General features: G+C 45.9%; 1 protein-coding gene across 1 annotated transcript in view; it reads right to left on the reverse strand.

Annotated features, from left to right (window-relative positions):
- Positions 1–18449, reverse strand: part of APC2 (APC regulator of Wnt signaling pathway 2) — a 52767-nt gene extending 34318 nt beyond the window's left edge. The window contains exon 1 of the mRNA XM_089535718.1: positions 18330–18449. Within this exon, the coding sequence (XP_089391844.1) occupies positions 18330–18383 (54 nt within the window). The 5' untranslated portion in view covers positions 18384–18449. The remainder of the gene's footprint in view (positions 1–18329) is intronic.
- Positions 18450–20586: the final 2137 nt, after the last annotated feature.

A 20586-nucleotide genomic window follows, 5' to 3' on the forward strand; every position in this document is an offset into this window, starting at 1 on the left:
ACAACCACACCAACTCAGACCCACAACAGTGAGATTAGAAGAAAAAATTGTCAAGGTAAGATTATTTATAGTCAGCCTTCCACATTTGTGGCTTTGACTTTTGTGGATTTGATTCTTCACGGATTTGATTCATACGGTCTCTCTAGGAATTTCTAGGTCCTTGTGATTGGGCAGGCTATAAATAAATCATCATCATCATCATCATCATCAGGTCTGCCAGCATGACTCTATAGTCACATTTGGCCAGAAGTTGACCACAGAGTTGCGTTGGAAGACCCAGAGATCCCTAGAAAGAACATATCTCTAGGCATTTTTAGGTCCTCCAGTGCAATTCTATGGTCAGCTTCTGCAAAAAATTGACCATAGATTTGTGCTGGAGGACCTAGAGATTCCTAGAAAAGTGTTGTCTGAGATTTTAAAACATTGTGGGTTTTTTATTTGCAGTTTTTACACTTGTACAGAGGTCCTGGGCCCCTAACTTCAGCGAATATGGAGGGCCCACTGTAATATCCGGGAACCATTTACTACAAGACAGACCAAAACCACAAAATGGCCCTAGTGGTCACATACAATGTTCTCCTGAGACCATTCAAGTTCAGCATACAACCAGTTCGGGAGAATAACACTGCTCTCTCACAAGCTCTGGGAGGAAGGTCTTTTTTGGCCTAAGGCAAGCTCCAAATCTTAAACAACTACTCACTTACCAACAGGAAACGTAACATTAAAAAGACTATGAACCACATGGACAAGACCCTGCCACAAGACCAGATGCCATCTCTGTCCCCACATCTACTCTGGAGTAACCCTACAGGAGGACCCAATCGCATCACTCACAACATCAGAGGTACATTGACTTGCTCTTCCTCCAATATGATATATATACCACCTTTTGCCAGCAATGCTCCTCTACACTCTACACTGGCCAGGATAGTCTCTGCACATTATTGGACTCAGATCTGACCATAGAAATGGCAATACCCCCAAAACCATCACTCACAACACCAGAGGTACACTGATTTGCACTTCCTCCAATGTGATACATGCCATCCTATGCCAGCAATGCTCCTCTACACTCTACATTGGCCAGGATAGTCTCTATACAAGAGGACTAATGGATACAAATGGGATCTTGGAAATGGCAATACCCCAAAGCCAGCTGCAGAACATGTCAACCTTCCTAGGTACACAGTGAAGAGTTACAGCAATAGGAATCTTCTCAGATAAGATTTTGAAACCAAGGAAACTGATTTTTGGTAAGATCAGTACTAACTGACCACTGTAAAGATCTAAAAGACCTGTATCACTTCAACCAGCCCCTGAAATTCACAACTTGAAGCAGGGAATTGTGTTATATATACAGTATGCATGCTATTTTTCTGCAGCTTCGCTGATCAAGACAAACCTCAGCACTGAGTTCTACCTCAAAGGCAGAGAGAAAAGATTAGCAACAAGCAAATGCACCAAAGAACAGAACTGTGGGTGAGGAACTTGAATGGCAACACTTTTCTCCATAAGATTCTTGTGAGGTTTGCTTTCTATGCTGCAGCATACTTATTGTAGAGTAACAGAAGCTGCTGCAACATCCGTCAGCTCTTTGCCCCGAAGACAGAGGAGAAAATGTTAATTTCCCAAGCAACAGGGAATAAAAAACAGATGAATTCTGGTGGCACCCTATCCATTTCTGAGCTCAGCAGCTGGACCCGGTGTAATGCCATGCGCCAATGTGCACACCTCATGGCTTGATGGATGAAAACATCAGGACGCATAGTCCTTTCCAGCACGTGGGTGAGCTATGGCATGCGTGTGTGGGTAACTGGATGCTGATCCCTAGAGGCATATCAATATGATATAGCGCATGCCAGTGTCTCTGTACACATCGCTCACATGTGCTTTGAAGTGCCATCCTTGGGAACACTGGGAAAACGGCCTAATAGAGGCAGACCTTAGTTTAAAAGTCTCCGGCAAGCTCCACTGGACAAAGGCCCTTTACCCCTTACCCTTTTCTTTCTTGTCCTCTGTCAAGCTGACAGGTTCTTTTAAGCAGCATTGGCACTGGAAGATGGCGAAGGAGGACTGGAGAAACACAGAGTTTCATGCTGGGTTGCAACAGCATTCTTGCAAAACAAAACAAAACCCAATTCAGCTTGAGCTGGGAAAGAATAGGGCAAGGCTCTGTCCTGGGCCCAGGGCTATTCAACATCTTTATCAATGACTTGGATGACAGAATTGGGGGCACTTAGCAAATTTGCAGATGACACCAAGTTAGGAGAAGTAGCAAATACTCCAGAGGACAGGATCAAAATTCAAAATGACCTGAATAGACTAGAAAGCTGGGCCAAAGCTAACAAAATGAAATTGAACACAGAGAAATGTAAGGTACTATACTTAGGGTGGAAAAATGAAATGCACAGATATAGGATGGGCAACACCTGGCTGAATGAAACTATGTGTGAAAGGGATCTAGGAGTCCAAGTAGACCACAAGATGAACATGAGACAAGAATGCAATGCGGCAGCTAACAAGGCCAATGCGATTTTAGGCTGCATCAATATATAATGTCTAGATCAAGGGAAGTAATAGTGCCCCTCTATTCTGCTGTGGTCAGGCCCCACCTGGAATACTGTGTCCAGTTCTGGGCACCACAATTCAAAAAGGATTTGAGAAACTGGAGCGTGTCCAAAGGAGGGCGACTAAAGTGGTGAAAGGTCTGGAAACCATGCCCTATAAGGAACGCCTTAGGGAGCTGGGGATGTTTAGTCTAAAGAAGAGAAGGTTAAGAGGTGATACGATAGCCCTGTTTAAATACTTGAAGTGGTACCATATTGAGGAGGGAGCAAGCTTTTTTTCTGCTACTCCAGAGACTAGATGCATGGATTCAAGCTCCAGGAAAAGAGATTCCACCTCAACATTAGGAGGAACTTCCTGACAGTAAGAGCTGTTCGACAGCCCTTCTCCCATAATCTGGTGACATCCCAAAGTGTGGAACAGCAAACCCCATCACTCCAAACCAACATGGTTACGGTCATGGGAGCTGTAGTCCCAGTGAATCCGGCTGGGAGGAAGAACAACACACTGAGCCATAAGGTTCTAGACTAGGTTCTAGAGGAGGCAGCAAGATCCACGAAAAATAATCCAAAACTATCAAACATAGGAGTGCCTTAGTTGCTGAGGATTAGGTGGCCTTTAGGTATCTTTCCAACTCTTGTTGTTGTGTGCCTTCAAATTGTTCCTGATATGCAATCCTAAAGCGAACCCTATCACAAGATTTTCTGGGGCTGAGAGTGTGTGACTTGCCTAAGGTCACCCAGTGAGCTTCCATGGCTGAGTGGGGATTTGAACCCTGGTCTCCAGAGTCATAGTCTAACACTCAAAACATGATATCATGCTGGCTTTCCCTACAATTCTATTAATCTCTTTGCATTTACAACAACAAAAAAAGAAAAGCTTTCTGCAGTACATTGCTTGTCTCTTGAACTCGCTCATTAAAATGAATGGAGGGAGGAGACATCCTTTGGTTTGGAGAGAGATGAGACTGAATTGGCTCAAAATTAGCTTGGCAACCAGTGAGGCAAGCCTTGGTTTTTCCAGTTCTGGCCAATGTAAAACCAAGCGGCGCATCTCTCTCTCCAACCCCCCCCCTTGCGGCACCCTTGGCTGTTCCCCCCCAATAAAAAGAGTTCAATGCAAACCAAGAGGCAAAAATGGCTTCCAAACAAAGCCGTTCTATTTTTTTCCCAATTAAAAAAAAAAAATTGTACCAAAAATGCAAATAAAAAAATGGCCTTGCCCTTCGGCATCTCTTCCCTTTCCTGAATAGGGAGTCGACAACATGGCTTTGTGCCTCCTTCGTCTTGCATTGGCCAAGAGATCTCCAGGGACCAGTCCTATCCAGTGAATAAATCAGAACAAAAGGGATGGAGGGGGGGTGGATTAAATAGAGCAAGCAAGCAACAGCGGAAGGGATGCCAAATGGTCCTGGCCAATCCCAGAGCTCTTTGGTAACCATGGAGATGCCCAACAGAGCTGGGATGGAAAGGAGAAAAGGAGGAGGGCAAGGGGGGCATCTCAAAAACTCCCCATTTGAACCCCCCACCCCACAATGTAAGGGAAGCCATTACTTCGATTCTCTCATTTATGCATTTACTTCCCTCCATCGCAGGGCTAGAGCTACAAGGGAAGGAATGAGGGCACTGACCCTGCAAAATAAGAATTAATGGGGAAGAAGAGAGGGCCAGCTTGTTTGCTGCTGCTCCAGGGACTAGACCATGAAGCGGTGGCTTCAAAGGCACAAGGGAAGAGATCCCAGCTAAACCCTGGGAAGAATGGCTTTACTGGAAGAGCTCTCCGAGACTAGAGAGGGGACTGCAGCCAAGAAATCAGATTAGCAATGGGAAGAGCAGCTACGAAAGAACTAGACGAGATCCTAAAGTGTAAAGACATACAACTGAGCACTACAGTTAGAAATGTCCAAGCCATAGCATTCCCCATCAACAAGTACAGATGTGAAAGCTGGAAAAGAAAGGGGATAGGAAAAGAATAAACTCACGGGAGACGTGGCGCGGGTGAAGGGTGCTGAGGATACCCTGGGCAGCCAAAAAGATGAACAAAATAGGTCCTTGAACAGATCAACCATGAACTTCCCCTGGAAGCCAGGATTATTAAATTGAGACTGTCATGCTTTGGCCACCATCGTGAGAAGGGAGGACGCATTAAAAAGGCAATAATGCTGGGAAAGGTAGAAGGTAGTAGAAAGAGAGGAAGATGCCATGCCAGACTCAATGAGGGAGGACATGGGACTGGGTTTGCAGGGCAGGAGGCCTTGGACATGGCTCATCCCAGAGGACAGGGTCAAAATTTAAAATGACCTGAATAGACTAGAAAGCTGGGCCAAATCTAACAAAATGAACTTCAACAGGGAGAAATGTAAGGTACTGCACTTCGGGCGGAAAAAATAAATACACAGATATAGGATGGGGGACACCTGGCTTAAGGAGACAACATGTGAAAGGGATCTAGGAGTCCAAGTAGACCACAAGTTGAACATGAGTCAACAGTGCAATGAGGCAGCTAATAAGGCCAATGCGATTTTAGGCTGCATCAATGGAAGTATAGTGTCTAGATCAAGGGAAGTAATAGTGCCACTATATTCTGCCTTGGTCAGGCCCCACCTGGAATACTATGTCCAGTTCTGGGTAAAACAATTCAAAAAGGACATTGAGAAACTGGAGCCATGTGTCCAAAGGAGGGTGACTAAAATGGTGAAGGGTCTGGAAACTATGAAGCCCTATAAGGAATGACTGAGGGAGATGGGGATGTTTAGCCTGGAGAAGAGAAGGTGAAGAGGGGATATGATAGCCCTGTTTAAATACTTGAAGGGATGCCATATTGAGGAGGGAGCAAGCTTATTTTCTGCTACTCCAGAGACTAGATGCAATGGATTCAAACACCAGGAAAAGAGATTCCAGCTCAACGTTAGGAGGAACTTCTTGACAGTAAGGGTTGCATCATATTGTTGCCTCATGTTCAACTAGTGGTCTATTAGGACTCCTAGACCCCTTTCACATGTCCTGTTGTCAAGCCAGGTGTCACCCAACCTATATCTGAGCATTTCATTTTTTTCTCCTTAAGTGCAGTACTTTACATTTCTGCATGTTGAAATTCTTTTTGTTAGTTTTGGCCCAGCTTTCTAACCTATTCAGGTCATTTTGAATTTTGATCCTCTCCTCTGGAGTATTAGCTATTCCTCCTAATTTGGTTTCATCTTCAAATTTGATAAGCAGGCCCTCTATTCTTTCATCCAAGTCATTGATAAAGATGTCGAATAGCCTTGGGCCCAGTACAAATCCCTGTGACACCCCAAAGGTCACGTCTCTCCAGGATGAAGAGGAGCCATTGCTGAGCTCAAAATGACCCCAGCAATGATATATCCCTGTTGTTTCACTCCCCTTACATTTTTACACAAACCACTCAACTTGGCTTCCAGGATTTAAGTCACAGGTCTCTTTGTATACACATCCTTAACATATAATGCTACTCCACCTCCCTTTCCATTTGGACTATTATTCTGGTATATAGCATCCCTGTCATGAGACTCATCCCACCAAGTTTCAGTGATACCTATTAGTTATGAGCCACAAATCTGCCTCAACAACAACAACAACAAGGTCTTTGCCCACCGGCAGAAAGAGAACAAGGATGGGCCTCCTGTGGATTACACAATTAAATCATTTTAAAGTTATGTAATTAAGTTATTTTAAATCTATGCGGCTCTCCCTGTTTGGAAGTTGGCAAGAAGCCTCTCCTCCTCCAGCGACAGGCCTGCGTCTCCATGATCATCGCAATCCTCATCACCGTCAATTATCTGCTCCATCTTCTAACCCCTTTTTCGGACGAGGAAAAGACGCAGAAAATTGAGTTAGGACCTAGAGGCCTGGTTTATTTTAAGCGTTCTTTGCTCATTATAAATTGATGCCGCGCAGGCTCCTGGGAGATGGACTTAGCGCTTCAAGGTGAATTGTCATCCCTTCACACTTCTTTGCCTTGTCAGTGAAACTTCTCATCAAGTTAACGCTATCCTTTCCCCCCGATCATCCGAAGCGATCAGAGGATTCCAAGGGACATCAGCGCAGGGCCTTTCCAGGTCTTTTGGACTACAGCTCCCATCGGCCCTAAAGAGGATGGACAATGCTTGCAGTGATGGGAGCTGTAGAATAATAGAACTTAGAGTTGGAAAGGGTTGCGAGGGCCATCTAATTCAAACCCTGTCCTGCAGGAATGCACAATTACAACACTCCTAAAATGCCCATCCAACCTCTGCTTAAACTAAGGCTTCTCAGGGAGTCCATTCTACTGTCAAACAGCTCTTAAGAGTCATAAAAAAGGAGCATCTTTGTCAAAGGCTTTGTTAACCAAGAAGTAAAATTGGTAAAACGTTTAAAACATGACATTGCAGCATCTCAGATAGAGCTGGCATCACTTTTCCTTCCCACATTCCTCAACCAGCTTCCTAACCGAATCCCTGCGATTTCTGGCAGGTGGATCACACAGCGGTTGAACGGAAGAAGAAAAACCTTCTCGAACCTTGTACTTCCAGTCACAATAGACAAAACTGGGGTAGACTGAGCCATGGTTTTATTCAGTATAAAGCAGCTTGAAAGAGAAGGTTCAGAGGTGATATGATAGCCCTGTTTAAATATTTGAAGGGATGTCATACTGAGGAGGGAGCAAGCTTGTTTTCTGCTGCTCCAGAGAACAGGATCCGGAGCAATGGATGCAAGCTCCAGGAAAAGAGATTCCACCTAAGCATTAGTAATAACTTACTAATGGTAAGAGCTGTTTAACAGTGGAAGATGCTGCGTCAAAGTGTGGTGGAGTCTCCTTCCTTGGAGGTTTTTAAACAGAGGCTGGATGGTCATCTGTCAGGGGTGTTCCTGCATGGCAGAATGAGTAAATGATCATGTTCAGTGGAGGATGAGCAAGATGGCACCGATCCTAAAAACCAACCCCTGAGAGGAATGGCTGAGAGACTTGACGTTTAGCCTGGAGATTACTGAAATGTGATATTGCTAGCTGTCTCCAAATACTTGAAGAAGGACAGATGAAAACCGGGACACATGTGACAAAGAAACCACAGAGTCTAGTCAAGATGTCAAAACTGATTAATGAAAAACATCAAACGAGGAGAGGTTGCAGCCCTTTGCTTTTGCCTGAGCCTACTAGGAATGGCAACTCTGCCTCCTCATTTCCTTTAACTGAATGCAAACTTTATATTCCTTTGAACTCAGTTTGCAGCAGTTCAAGTAAGCTGAGGACAACGGGGGAAACATGGGAGGAGAGAGATGAAACTGGGAATTTCTAAAAGCAGCTGAAAAAGTGGGATGACTAGATGATCAGAGCCAAATTAAACAGGAGGACTATCTCACATCAGAGTGTGTTCAGGTTGGCAAAAGTGATGCATGAGGAAGAACACATAAGCCAGGACAGTCTGCAGCAGTTTGCTTTTGCCTGAGCTGACCGGGGATGACAAGACTATCCCTCCTTCCCCCTTCCCCTCCTACTTAACTGAGCGCAAACTACTTTTCCATCTTTAACTCAGTTTGCAGCAGCTGAAGTAAGCTGAGGACAAAGGGGGAAAGTATGAAGAGGAGAGAGAAACCGGGACATACCTAAAGGAGCTGAAAAAATGGGACAGCAGAGGATTAACTGGAATTTACCTTGAGAAAGCAGGACAGTTGGAGCTGTCTAAAGACAGTATCCTTGTCTTTAGGAGATAGGACCCAAACCCATGAATGCGAACTGCAAGAAAGAAGATTATAGTCCAAAACACACTGGAGAAATAATCCAGTTTGAGACCGCTTTAACTGCCCTGGCTCAATGCTAGGGAATTCTGGGAACTGTAGTTTTGTAGCTGAGCCAGGACAGTTAAAGTGGTCTCAGACTGGATTATTACTGCCATGTGTTTTGGACATCTGTCTAAACCTAATATAGGATTCCCTGGTGGTAAGAACTGCTGTCAGTGGGTTGGACTGGATGGTCCTTGGGATCCCTTCCAACCTTACAGTTTTACAACTGAATGAGGTTGAAGCAGAGTGAATCCCTCGGAGCTTGGTGACAATTTTGGACTGAGATTCTCAGAACCCCATTGGATGGCCAGTGGTTATCAAAGCTTTGAATGAGGTTGAGACTCAGGTTTCCAGCAGCTATATGCACAGTCTTAGGCTAACCCTACAATACCAGCAATGATTAATACATTAATCTCATCCCCAAACACCTTTGCTGCTTGAATGAGGCTGCTGGAAAAAAGAAGCAGGATTAGAGTCTGTGGGAAAGGATTTGCAGTCTTGGTGTCGGTATCAATGGCTAACTCCTTAGAGGCACTTAGTGGCGGTCTGGTCCTTAGGTCTTATCCTATGTCCCCTCCCTGCCTTTGCCACTGATTTGGATAGATTTAGATGGTGAATCTCAAGGCAAAAGGAAATGGAATAAACCTCATACCAAAAAATGGGCGGAAGGTAGATAGTTACAGCCAACAATCCCAGCAACCCCAGACCTTGTGGGCTTAGGAAATTCTGGGATCTGTCACTCTGAAATCAAAACCTTGAATCCTTTTGTTAGTTCAAACTAGAGTTCTGGACAAATCATTTTAAGAAAGATCTAGACTCTGGAGACCAAGGTTTGATTCCCAGCTCAGCCATGAAAACTCCTAGGTGACCTTGGGCAAAGCCACACGCTCTCAGCCTCAGAGGAAGGCAATGGCAAATCTCCTCCGAACAAATCATGCCATTTAGGGACACCATACGTCGGACCCGGAAACAACTTGAAGACACACAACAACAAGAAGACAAGTTGGACTGTATTCAGAGAAGGGCAACAAAGACGGCAAGAAGTATGGAAAACAAAACCAGAGTAAAGACTGAGGGTGTTGGGCAGGTTCAACGTGACGAAGAGAAGATGCAGGGATGACATGATCACACTTTTGAAATATGTTAAGGATGGTTACAGAGAAGAGGAAACAGACCTGTTCTTGGCTGCCCCAGAGGGTAGGACCAGGTCTGGAAAACAAGTCACAGGAGGATAGATTTCAATTGAACATTAGATGGAATGTCTTGAAAGTGAGAGGGGTTCAGCAATAGAACCACTAGCCTAGAGTTGGTGAGGTCTCCTTCACTGGATGTCTCCAAAAAGAGGCTGGACTGCTCCCTGCTGGGGATGCTTTCCCTGGAGATCCTGCAGTGAACAGACTTGATGGTCCATCAAGCCCCTTTCAAATCTGCGATTCTATAATTCTATTAATCTTCAATGCAGTAGGAAGTAATATTTACTGAAGGGTTTCCAGAAAAAGCTGTCAACAGATGAGAGCTTAACTGTTCTCTTACTTCCCTGTTGGAAGATGCCTTGGTTTCTAGAAAGGGGGAAAAGATATCAGTTTCTTTCTTTCCTCTCCCCTCCCATGAAATGGATTGAACATAGGACTAGGAGCCCTACTGTAAGGGCTCTTTGACAGTGGAAGGGACTGCCTCGGAGGGCGGTGGAGTCTCCTTCTTTGGCGGTCTTTAAACAGAAGTTGGGTGGGCATCTTTCAGTGTTTTCGCTGTGTATTCCTGCATGGTACAGTGTTGGACTAGTAGAGGGTCCTTGCGGTACCCTTCCAACTCTACCGTTCTATGTGCTCTAAAGAGGAAGATTAAAAAAAGAAAGACCCTTCAAATGAAAGAGGAAGAAGGGGAAAGGCCTTTACAATCAAACAGGAGAAAGGAGGTGAAATAATTTAAATAAAGGGCATTAGATGGCATAATAAAAGAAAGGATGATTGTAAAAGGAAAGAAAGAGAGCAGGAGGAAGCCAAGGTGGAAGAGAGAGAAAAAGCAGCCAGCCAGGCAATCTTTTTGATGTGCGATGCTTGTCCTTTGCTCTTCTCTGACCTGTGACTCCAATGGCCATGGGTCTCTCCCTTCTCCCCACATGGGAGCCCCATGGGGTATTAAACAAGCAGACTGTTGTTACTACCTTCTGCTCATTGAAATTTCAGTAAGGTCTGGGAACGGGGAGGCTAGGAAAGAGGAAACCTGACCTTGCAAAACAGAGCAGCCCCAGAGGAGGAGGAGGAGAAAGGGGCCTTCGCAGCACCAACACTGCCAGCAGCAATGGCTTTCCCCCTCCTCCTCCACATCTCCAGATTGCATCCCCTCGGCGGTGACACATCGCAGGGGAACCATTTCAAAGGAAGGTCAATGCCATTGCTGGACACCAAAGGAATCAATCCTGCCTCCCCCTCTCCACCACAGGATGAGAAGGAGGAAAGGAGCACAGTCTCCCTGGCAATGGGTCCTGCTACTTAGGGTCCTTTGCCGTCTTCTGCTTCGGAGGACAAGATGCGGACAACCTGCCAGGGATGGGCAGCAAAGATGTGTAGGGTCGGCGTTGGTGGAGTGTTATAAAAACAATACTGCTGATTTGGGGGAGGGTTTGGATGCAGAAAAGAAGGTGCAGGGGCAGGTGAATTTTTAATTTTTAAAACTATCCCTGCTACTCTACAAGGTTTTTGAAAATGTGCATCAGGTTTCCAAGACGCAGGCAGTACCAGAATGAGCCCATCCATCAAAGGGTCTGTTGACAAATAAGGAGGTCCCTTGCCTTTCCATGAGAGTCTATCTGTCCTTCGGATCAGTCTCTGTTGGCATCAGGAGACTTGCTTCAGGCTCTTTGTTGTTGCTGTGTGCCTTCAAGTCATTTCTGATTTATAATACTCTATCACGGGGTTTTCCCTGCATGATTTATTCAAGGGGGGTGCATAGTTATCAAATTTGCAAATGACAACAAAATAGGAGGAGTAGGTAATACCCCAGAGGACAGGATCAAAATTCAAAATGACCTGAATAGACTTGAAAGCTGGGCCAAAGCTAACAAAATGAAACTCAACACGGAGAAATGTAAGGTATTGCACTTAGGGCAGAAAAATGAAATGTATAAATATAAGATGGGGGACACCTGGCTGAACGAGAGACTTATACGTCTGAAAGGGATCTGGGAGTTCAAGTGGATCACAAGATGAACATGAGACAAGAATGCAATGCAGCAGCTAAAAAGGCCAATGCAATTTTAGGCTGCAATAAAAGTATAGTGTTTAGATCAAGGGAAGTAATAGTGCCACTCTATTCTGCTTTGGTCAGACCCCACCTGGAATACTGTGTCCAGTTCTGGGTAAAACAATTCAAAAAGGACATTGAGAAACTGGAGCCATGTGTCCAAAGGAGGGAGACTAAAATGGTGAAGGGTCTGGAAACCATGAAGCTCTAGGAGGAAAGGCTCAGAGAGCTGGGGATGTTTAGCCTGGAGAAGAGAAGGTTAAGAGGGGATATGATAGCCCTGTTTAAATATCTGAAGGGATGCCATGTTGAGGAGGGAGCAAGCTTGTTTTCTGCTGCTCCAGAGACTAGAACATGGAACAATTGATGCAAGTTACAGGAAAAGAGATTCCACCTCAACATTAGGAGGAACTTCCTGACAGTAAGGGCTGTTCGACAAAGGAACACACCCCTTCCTCGGAGCGTAATGGAGTCTCCTTCCTTAGAGGTCTTTAAGCAGAGGCTGGATGGCCATCTGTTGGGGATGCTTTGATGGAGAGTTCCTGCATGGCAGAATGGGGTTGGACTGGATGGCCCTTGGGATCTCTCTGAGGCTGAGAGTGTGTGACTTGCCCAGGATCACCCAGTGGGTTTCCATGGCCAAGCGGGGAATCAGTCCCTGGTCTCCAGAGTCGTAGTCCAACACTGAAACCATTACACTTTGCCTGCTCTCAACTAAAATAGGTACTTTTAATTTTAAAACACAGCCTCAGAATTGAACAAAACCATGTGGCAGAAAACATACACAAGGAGTAAGGCCACAGCCACATAATTATCAAAGTAATGAAAATGGAGTGACACTGCAAAAGGAGTGAAGTCGTACCTCTCGAAGTTATAATTATAAAGTAAAGTAGCTCCAACTTATTTATCCTTTTAAAAAGGAAGCAGTTGCAAACTGCGCATTCTTTGTCATTCAACGTGTCCAAGCTCTGCTCTTTTCTGGCTCCTGGCATATAAGCGCATCATGCGTGCAGAAATAACTATTAGTCAAACTATTACTCAAATTGTGAGAAGGCGTCTTGGCTTTGGGTCAGAGGCAAATTTTGCACGCTAGTTCTCTGGGGAAACGGCGGAGAAACCTATTCGTTTTGGCTAATTATAAGACGGATGCTACTCAAACGGTAATAATAAATTTAGCTATGAATGATGAAGTCCTGAGTTCCAAACTTAGCTCTGCTGTGAACTCAGAGACCTCAAGCAAATCTCCATTTGAAACAAGTGGCCTGATATGATCGGCCTTCCTTACAGGGCTGTTATTGTAAGGCCCAGGTTTCCAGCCGCAACTGAAATGTTTTAAACACTTGAAAGTGTTGTTATTTAGGGTTGCCGCCGTTAAAACCACGGAGGCTCCTGTGCTTTTATTGACTGTGTCTTTTAATATTGTAATAAATTTAATTCCATTTTAATGTACCACTTCTCTGTTTTTAATTATACTCTTCTTTTAATGTTGAGAGCCACTCTGAATCCCAGCTCTGGGGAAAGAAAGGGGTACAAATAGGGTTGCCATATCCCGCCCCCCGGCGGGACAATCCCGGTTTGGGCGGTGCCATCCCGGTCCCGGTCCGGTTTGGCGCCCAAACCGGGACGGCCCCGCCCACCGCGGCCACCTCCGCCGCCGCCGCGGCTCCAAGGCCTTTCTGAGGCCTGGGACAGAAAAGGAGGGCAGCGAGGCCTGAGGCGGAGGAGGCTGCAGGGAGGCGGCGCCTCTTGGGCGCAGCCGCGCCAACCTCCCCGCCTCCCTGCAGCCTCCTCGCCTCCTTCCTGGCCTCCGCGGGGGCCAAGAAGGAGGCGAGGCCGGGGCGATCGCCGCCGGCCTCCTCGCCTCCTTCCTGGCCTCCGCGGGGGCCAAGAAGGAGGCGAGGATCGGGGCGATCGCCGCCGGCCTCCTCGCCTCCTTCCTGGTCCCTGCGGGGGCCAAGAAGGAGGCGAGGCCGGGGCGATCGCCGCCGGCTTCCTCGCCTCCTTCCTGGCCTCCGCGGGGGCCAAGAAGGAGGCGAGGCCGGGGCGATCGCCGCCGGCTTCCTCGCCTCCTTCCTGGCCTCCGCGGGGGCCAAGAAGGAGGCGAGGCCGGGGCGATCGCCGCCGGCTTCCTCGCCTCCTTCCTGGTCCCTGCGGGGGCCAAGGAGGCGAGGATCGGGGCGATCGCCGCCGGCCTCCTCGCCTCCTTCCTGGTCCCTGAGGGTCCCAGGAACGAGGCGAGGCCCCGATCCTGGCCTCCGATCGTGGCGGGGCCCAGGCGGGGAGGGAAAGCCTCCTTAAGTGGAGGCTTTCCCTTGCCGCTTGGCCTCCGCTGCAATCGCAGTAAAATGTAGGACAGAATTTTCAAATGTAGGACACACTTTTTGTGTGTCCTACATTTGAAAATTTTGTCCTACATTTTTCCCGGTTTCGAGGTCCGGCACTATGGCAACCCTAGGTACAAAGAAATATGATGATGTGGAGTCAAAGGCTTTCATGGCCGGCATCCAAAGGGTTTTTTGGAGGTTTTTTGGGCTCTGTGGCCATGTTCTAGAAGAGTTTCTTCCAGACGTTTCCCCAACATTTGTGGCTGGCACCTTCAGAGAATGTTGGCATGGAAGAGAGCTGGATATATATATATATATATATATCCAGCAGACACTAACCCTCCTTTGCATATCCTCCCATCTTGAGGCCCTGCCATCACAACAGAACAATACATAGATTAACATGGAATTTCCTCCATATATATATATACATATATACACACACACATATATATCTCCCCCCAGCTCTCTTCTATGCCAGCATTCTCTGAAGATGCCAGCCACAGATGCTGGCGAAACGTCAGGAATAACCTCTTCTAGAACATGGCCACATAGCCCCAAAAACCCACAAAAAACTAAATATGATGATGATGATGATGTGTGGAAGAGAGGATTTCAGCTGTGTTGCTTGTCACCTAGTTGCTTGATATAAATCCCTCTTGTTTGTTGTTCATAGAATCATAGAAGCATAGAGTTGGAAGAGACCGCAAGGTCCATCCAGTCCAACCCCATTCTGCCATGCAGGAACTCTCAATCAAAGCATCCCCATTGACAGATGGCCATCCGGCTTCTGTTTAAAGATCTCTAAGGAAGGAGACTCCACTATAATCTCCGAGGAAGGAGTGTGTTCCACTGTTGAACAGCCCTTACTCTCAGAAAGGTCCTCCGAATGTTGAGCTGGAATCTCTTTTTCTGGAGCTTGCATCCATTGCTCCGGATCCTGTTCTCTGGAGCAGCAGAAAACAAGCTTGCTCCCTCCTCAATAACACATCCCTTCAACTATTTAAACAGGGTTATCATATCACCTCTTAAACCTTCTCTTCTCCAGGCTAAACATCCACAGCTCTCGTTTCTCATAGAGCTTTATGGTTTCCAGGCCCTTCACCATTTTAGTCTCCTTCCTTTGGACACGTGGCTCCAGTTTCTCAACATCCTTCTTAAATTGTGATGCATGTCTTCAAGCCCCTTTTGAATTATGGGACCCTTTTATGGGGTTCTCTTGACAAGATTTGTTCAGAAGGGGTTTGCTTTGTCTTTCTCCGAGGCTGAGAGAGTGTGACTTCCCCAAGTGGGTTTCTATGGCTGAATGGGAACTTGAACCCTGGTCTTCCGCTCCCCAAATCCATCACTCAAAGCACTACTACACCAAGCTGGCTCTCAGTTCCCTCCACTACACAACCCTTAAAGGCATAGGAGGTGGCTTTTGCTCTGGCAACCCTAGTTGCTATGGTTGTGGATTAATGGTCACAACCATGTGTAATTTTTAGCTGCAAACAGGTTGAAGACATTTTACACCCCGTTGTAGTGCATTCTGTTCAGGCCAGAGGAGAAATCATATTTGTGTTACTCAGAAAAGCTTCCACAGCATTGAATAAAGGAACAACACTGAATACAGTAAATTGAAATAGAGATAGAAGAGCCACGTAGAAAAGAGACAAAGGAGAAAGGAATAGGAAATATTGTATTTTAAGAGGATAGGATAATGTGCCAGAGAACATGAAATAGAAGTAAAAGTGGGGCGAGGGGAAGGAAAAAATGTTCAGATCGGAGAGATTAGGAAGTTTTGTTTTTAGAGAACAATACTTAAGTGTGCACATTATATTGCATGTTTAATGTTTTTTGTATGTGTTAAACTTGGTCATGTGAAGGTCTTAGAGTATACAAGAGTGTTGTCTGCTTTCGTTTTTATGTGTTGGACGTTTATATTGCCATAACAAAATATAATCTGGAGGAAAAAACCAAAAACAGAGTTTACCGCTGCAATATTTTTGGAGGCGAGTAGCTTTTCTGCAGCAGCCCGGAAATTATATACTGATTTTTCTCATTATTCCAATCACTGATCTGAAAGGATTAGAAATATATCTGCTGTACAGTCTATTATGCTTCCAAAGTGGTTCAAAAGCAGGCTGCATCTCAGTTTTACTTTGCCAGGCATTGTTTTGGTCTTTCAAAGACTCCCGAACTGTAACAGTCTTTGTCCTTGTCTCCAGGCAACTAAGATTGGATTTGGGTATCATAAGCATCAATTCACATAGGACAAAAAGGTCCATAATGGAGTATGTATGAGAGACACAGACAAGACCGCAAAAGAGAGAGAAAGAGAGAAGATGCCATGATATGAGCCCCAGAATATATAAAATGATCACAAGAGCTAAATAGAGCCTTCAGCTGCAGAGGCAGTCCATCAGTGAAGACCAGCCTCTGGGGAAATTATTATTGCTTTATATCTTCCTTGGCACACTTTCCTGAAACCATTGGGCCAGTTGCTGTCTGGAAATGGAGCATCAAAGTAGGTTTCGGGGCCTGATTCAGCATCAGCAACAACAACAACAACAGGATTCTTTTTGCTGACCTACATCTTAAGGGTTGCATTTTCTTCAACCACTATACCTCCTGTTGATATTGATCACAGTCCAACTTCCATAATGACAGCTAGATGGAGCCTCCAGCTACAGAAACGGTCCATCTGTGCATGCCAAGTGCTGGAGTAACAACAAGAAAAGGTCACCTTCCTTGGCACACTTTCCTGAAACCATTTGCTGTTGCTGCCCGGAAATGGAGCATTGCACTAAGTGGGCCATTTGGGGCCTGATTCAGCACTTACAACAACAGAAACAACAACAACAACACAGACTCTCCACCTTTGGATATCTTTAAGCAGAGGTTAGGTGGGCATCTTTCAGGGATGCTTTACTTGAGTCTTTCTGCATGGAACAAGATTAGATTAGATGGCCCTTGTGGTCCCTTCCAACACAGACTCTATCATTCAAGGGTGTATTTGGACAACCTACATCTTGTGGCATTACAGAGACCACAAGGGCCATCCAGTCCAACCCCTAGCCATGCAGGAACTCCCAATCTAAGCATCCCCGTCTTCAGCCTCACTATATCTTCCATGGACATCCCCTATGGTCAAGACAGGGGAGGGGATGAGAAAGATCTCTTTTGGGTTGGATCTCTGTCAAATTAGCCTCCTCCTGTCCTCTCTAGACACACAACTGTCTGCGGCACCCACAATGGCTTGTCAAACACACCCGTGGCAATGCTCCCCACCCCTAAGGAAGGACAGCTGAATTTGTGCCTGCATCCTTAAGGGCAAGAGAGTTTAGATTACAGTCTATGGTATATGTGTATGTGTACAGTGGGCCCTTGGTATCCACAGGAGTTTGGTTCCAGGACCCTCCATGGATCCCCAAACCCATGGATGCTCAAGCCCAACTATATGCAATGCCCTAGTAAAATGGTGTCTCTTATATAAAATGGCAAAATCAAACTTTGCTTTTGGGAATGTATATATTTTACAGATATTTTCAAGCCATGGATGCTGGAATCCATGGATATCGAGGATCAACGGTATATGTGTATGTGTGCATATACTCTCCCTCTCTGTATGTGTGCGTGTGTGTGTCAAACACATCCTTGGCAATGCTCCCCATCCCAAAGTACCATATATTGTGTGTGTGTGTGTGTGTGTGTGTGTGTGTGAATGATTCAGAATTTGTTCCTGAATCCTATATATCTTTGTGTGTGTGTGTATGCTTCAGACACAAATTCTGATTTCGGTACTTAGGGAAGGGGAGCATTGCCAAGGGTGTGTTTGATGTATATATAATCTAAACTTCTCTCACCCCTAAAGGATGCAGGCACAAATTCTGCTTTTGTACTTAGGGATGGGGAACATTGCCAAGGGTTTGTTTGACACATACATACATATGCACACATACACATATATCTCAGAGTGGGAGGGTGTTTATATCTGGCTACATCATCTCTCTGTCCATTCCAAGAGAAGTGGAGAGGCGGGGGCTGAGTGATGCTGCTGCAGTCTAAACAAACCATCCCTTTCATGCGCAATGTGGGCCCTGCAAGATTACAATGCCAAGCCATCCTGGGCAGCCCCCACATACCCACATATCCCCCCCCCTGGATCTTGCCCACCACCCCAACTGCCTTCAACCCCATCCTTCCAGATCTAGATCTCATTCTTTTCCATCCTCAAGGATGCTGGGCATAAAGCCTGGTTCATATGTGCCACTCAGGTGGAGGGATAGGGCAGACCAGACTGACATCTTTTCCTTATTGCAAAACAGGAATCCCACAGGGACAGATGGTGGTCTTTCTTCCTGATGAGCTCCCAGGGTCAGAGGTGGTTTGAGACAAAGGGCTTCCAAAACATGTAAGCAAAGGAACCAGGACTTACCTCCTCCCTGAAGAAAGCAGAATGGAGGGACGAGAGGAGCCAGAGCAATCCCATGGATGGCACATCCTTGGCCCACCCTTGGTCTGATGCTGATGCTGATGATGCTGCAGCTGCCTTCCTCCTCCTCCTCCTTCAGGCTGGCTTTGCAGAAGGGAGGCTCCAGAGATTGGTGAGTGATGCCTCCTCTGGCCGCAAGGTGGCACACGAGAGTCTCAGTCTCAGGTGCCAAGCAGGGAAAGAGATGCCCAGGTGAGATGCAGGTGGAAGGTGGCATCAGATGTCCTCCTCAGGCACTGCAAAATAGAGGGCATCCAGGAAAAATAAAGGACATTCTTTTTACCAAATAAAAGCTGAGTATATACCCTTGTACAGTCGGCCCTTCTTATACACTGATTTTATATACACGGATTGCAGGATCCACGGTTTGAAAATGTTCAAAAAGAGTATAAATTTCAAGTATCAAACCTTGATTTTTCCATTTTATATAAGGGACACCATTTTGCTATGCCTTTGTATTTAATGGGACTTGAGCATACAAGGATTTTGTTATTCACGGGGATTCCTGGGTCCACTGTATAAAAATCCATCATTTTGGCCCCAAAACCTGCCCTCCACTTATACATAAGGTTGACTTATAGTCCATTATACATTATACATTAATGCTCAAAATGGAGTACCCTTTGGAATTCCTCCCCGAATCATACAATCCTAGAGTTGGAAGAGACCCCAAGAATGGCAATCCAGTCCAACCCCATTCCGCCATGCAGGAACTCACAATCAAAGCATCCAAAGAAGGAGACTCTGCCACACTCCACTGTCAAACAGCTCTTACTATCAGGAAGTTCCTGCTAATGATGAGGTGGAATCTCTTTTCCTGTAGTGTGCATCCATTGCTCCATGTCCTACTCTCTGGAGCAGCAGAAAACAAGTTTGCTCCATCCTCATTGTGATGTACCTTCAAATACTTAAACAGGGCTATTATATCACCTCTTAACAGTCTCTTCTCCAGGTTAAACATACCCAGCTCCCTACGTCGCTCCTCATAGGGCATGGTTTCCAGACCTTTCACTATTTTGGTTGCCATCCTCTGGACATGCGCCAGCTTCTCAACATCCTTCTTGAACTGTGGTGCCCAGAACTGGACATAGTATTCCAGGTGAGGCCTGGCCAAAGCAGACTAGAGTGGCACTATGACTCCCCTTGGATCTATTCTACACACCTGGGCAGAAGGTGGCAACATAGAACATGTCCTGGAAAAGGAGGATGCCTGGTCACAGTTTGGGGTCCTCCAGGTGCCATCAGGACTGCCACTCCCAGAATCCCTGGCCACTGAAAGGGTGTCCAGACGCACTGCAAAAGGTAAGGCATTGGGGAAAAACGTAGGGCGTTACCAAACAAAAGCTAAAACCACTCATAGAAATATCAATGCATCTCATATGGTTTATTTACAGCGACAATACATCACTTGTATTTTGTTATGTGCTCAGCCATGTTTGTTCTGATGAACGTGAGCTTTGTTAGAATGCCTTGTTGGCTTGCAATACACCTATATGACCCAAAGCAAGACAAATGCTTCCACTTGTACTTTGCTACCAACAACCCCTTGACCGGGCCAAAACACACTGCAGAATTAATCCAGTTTGAGATCACTTTAACTGCCCTCTTTGTTAGGGAATCCTGGGAACTGTAGTTTATTGTGGTGCTAGAGCTCTCTGACAGAGGCGGCTCAATGTCTCACAAAACTACAGTTCCCAGAATCCCCTAGCATTGAGCCAGGGCAGTTACAGCGGTCTCAAACTGGATTACTTCTGCAGTGCGTTTTGGCCCTAAATCTGCATTTTAATTATTCCTTCTATTCGTCCATTGGACTGATATTATGGGGAAACTCTTATTCTTATGTTATTCGTGTAGAAGGGATCTCGAGTCTCAGCTCACCACAAGCCGAATGAGCCATCTTTGTGATGCAGCAGCGAGTAAAGCCAATACGCTCCTAGGCTGCATCAACAGGAGTATAGTGTCTTGGTCGAGGGAAGTCACAGTACCTAGAATGTTGTGTCCAGTTCTGTTCAAGAAGGATGTGGTCAAGGAGGAGCATATCCAGAGGACGGCGACCAAAATGGTGAAGATATTGACTTCAGCCATCCAGATCTAGACTGGCAATGGTCACCCAAAGGACACTTTCCTGGAGACGATAAATCTTGCTGGATGTATTCAATGAATAGGTGCCAAATCTCATGAAAGGTCAATCCAGAGTGTA

This window comes from Sceloporus occidentalis, unplaced genomic scaffold, assembly GCF_023333645.1.
Source record: "Sceloporus occidentalis isolate IW3139 unplaced genomic scaffold, rSceOcc1.0.p SCAF_8, whole genome shotgun sequence".
NCBI lineage: Eukaryota > Metazoa > Chordata > Lepidosauria > Squamata > Phrynosomatidae > Sceloporus > Sceloporus occidentalis.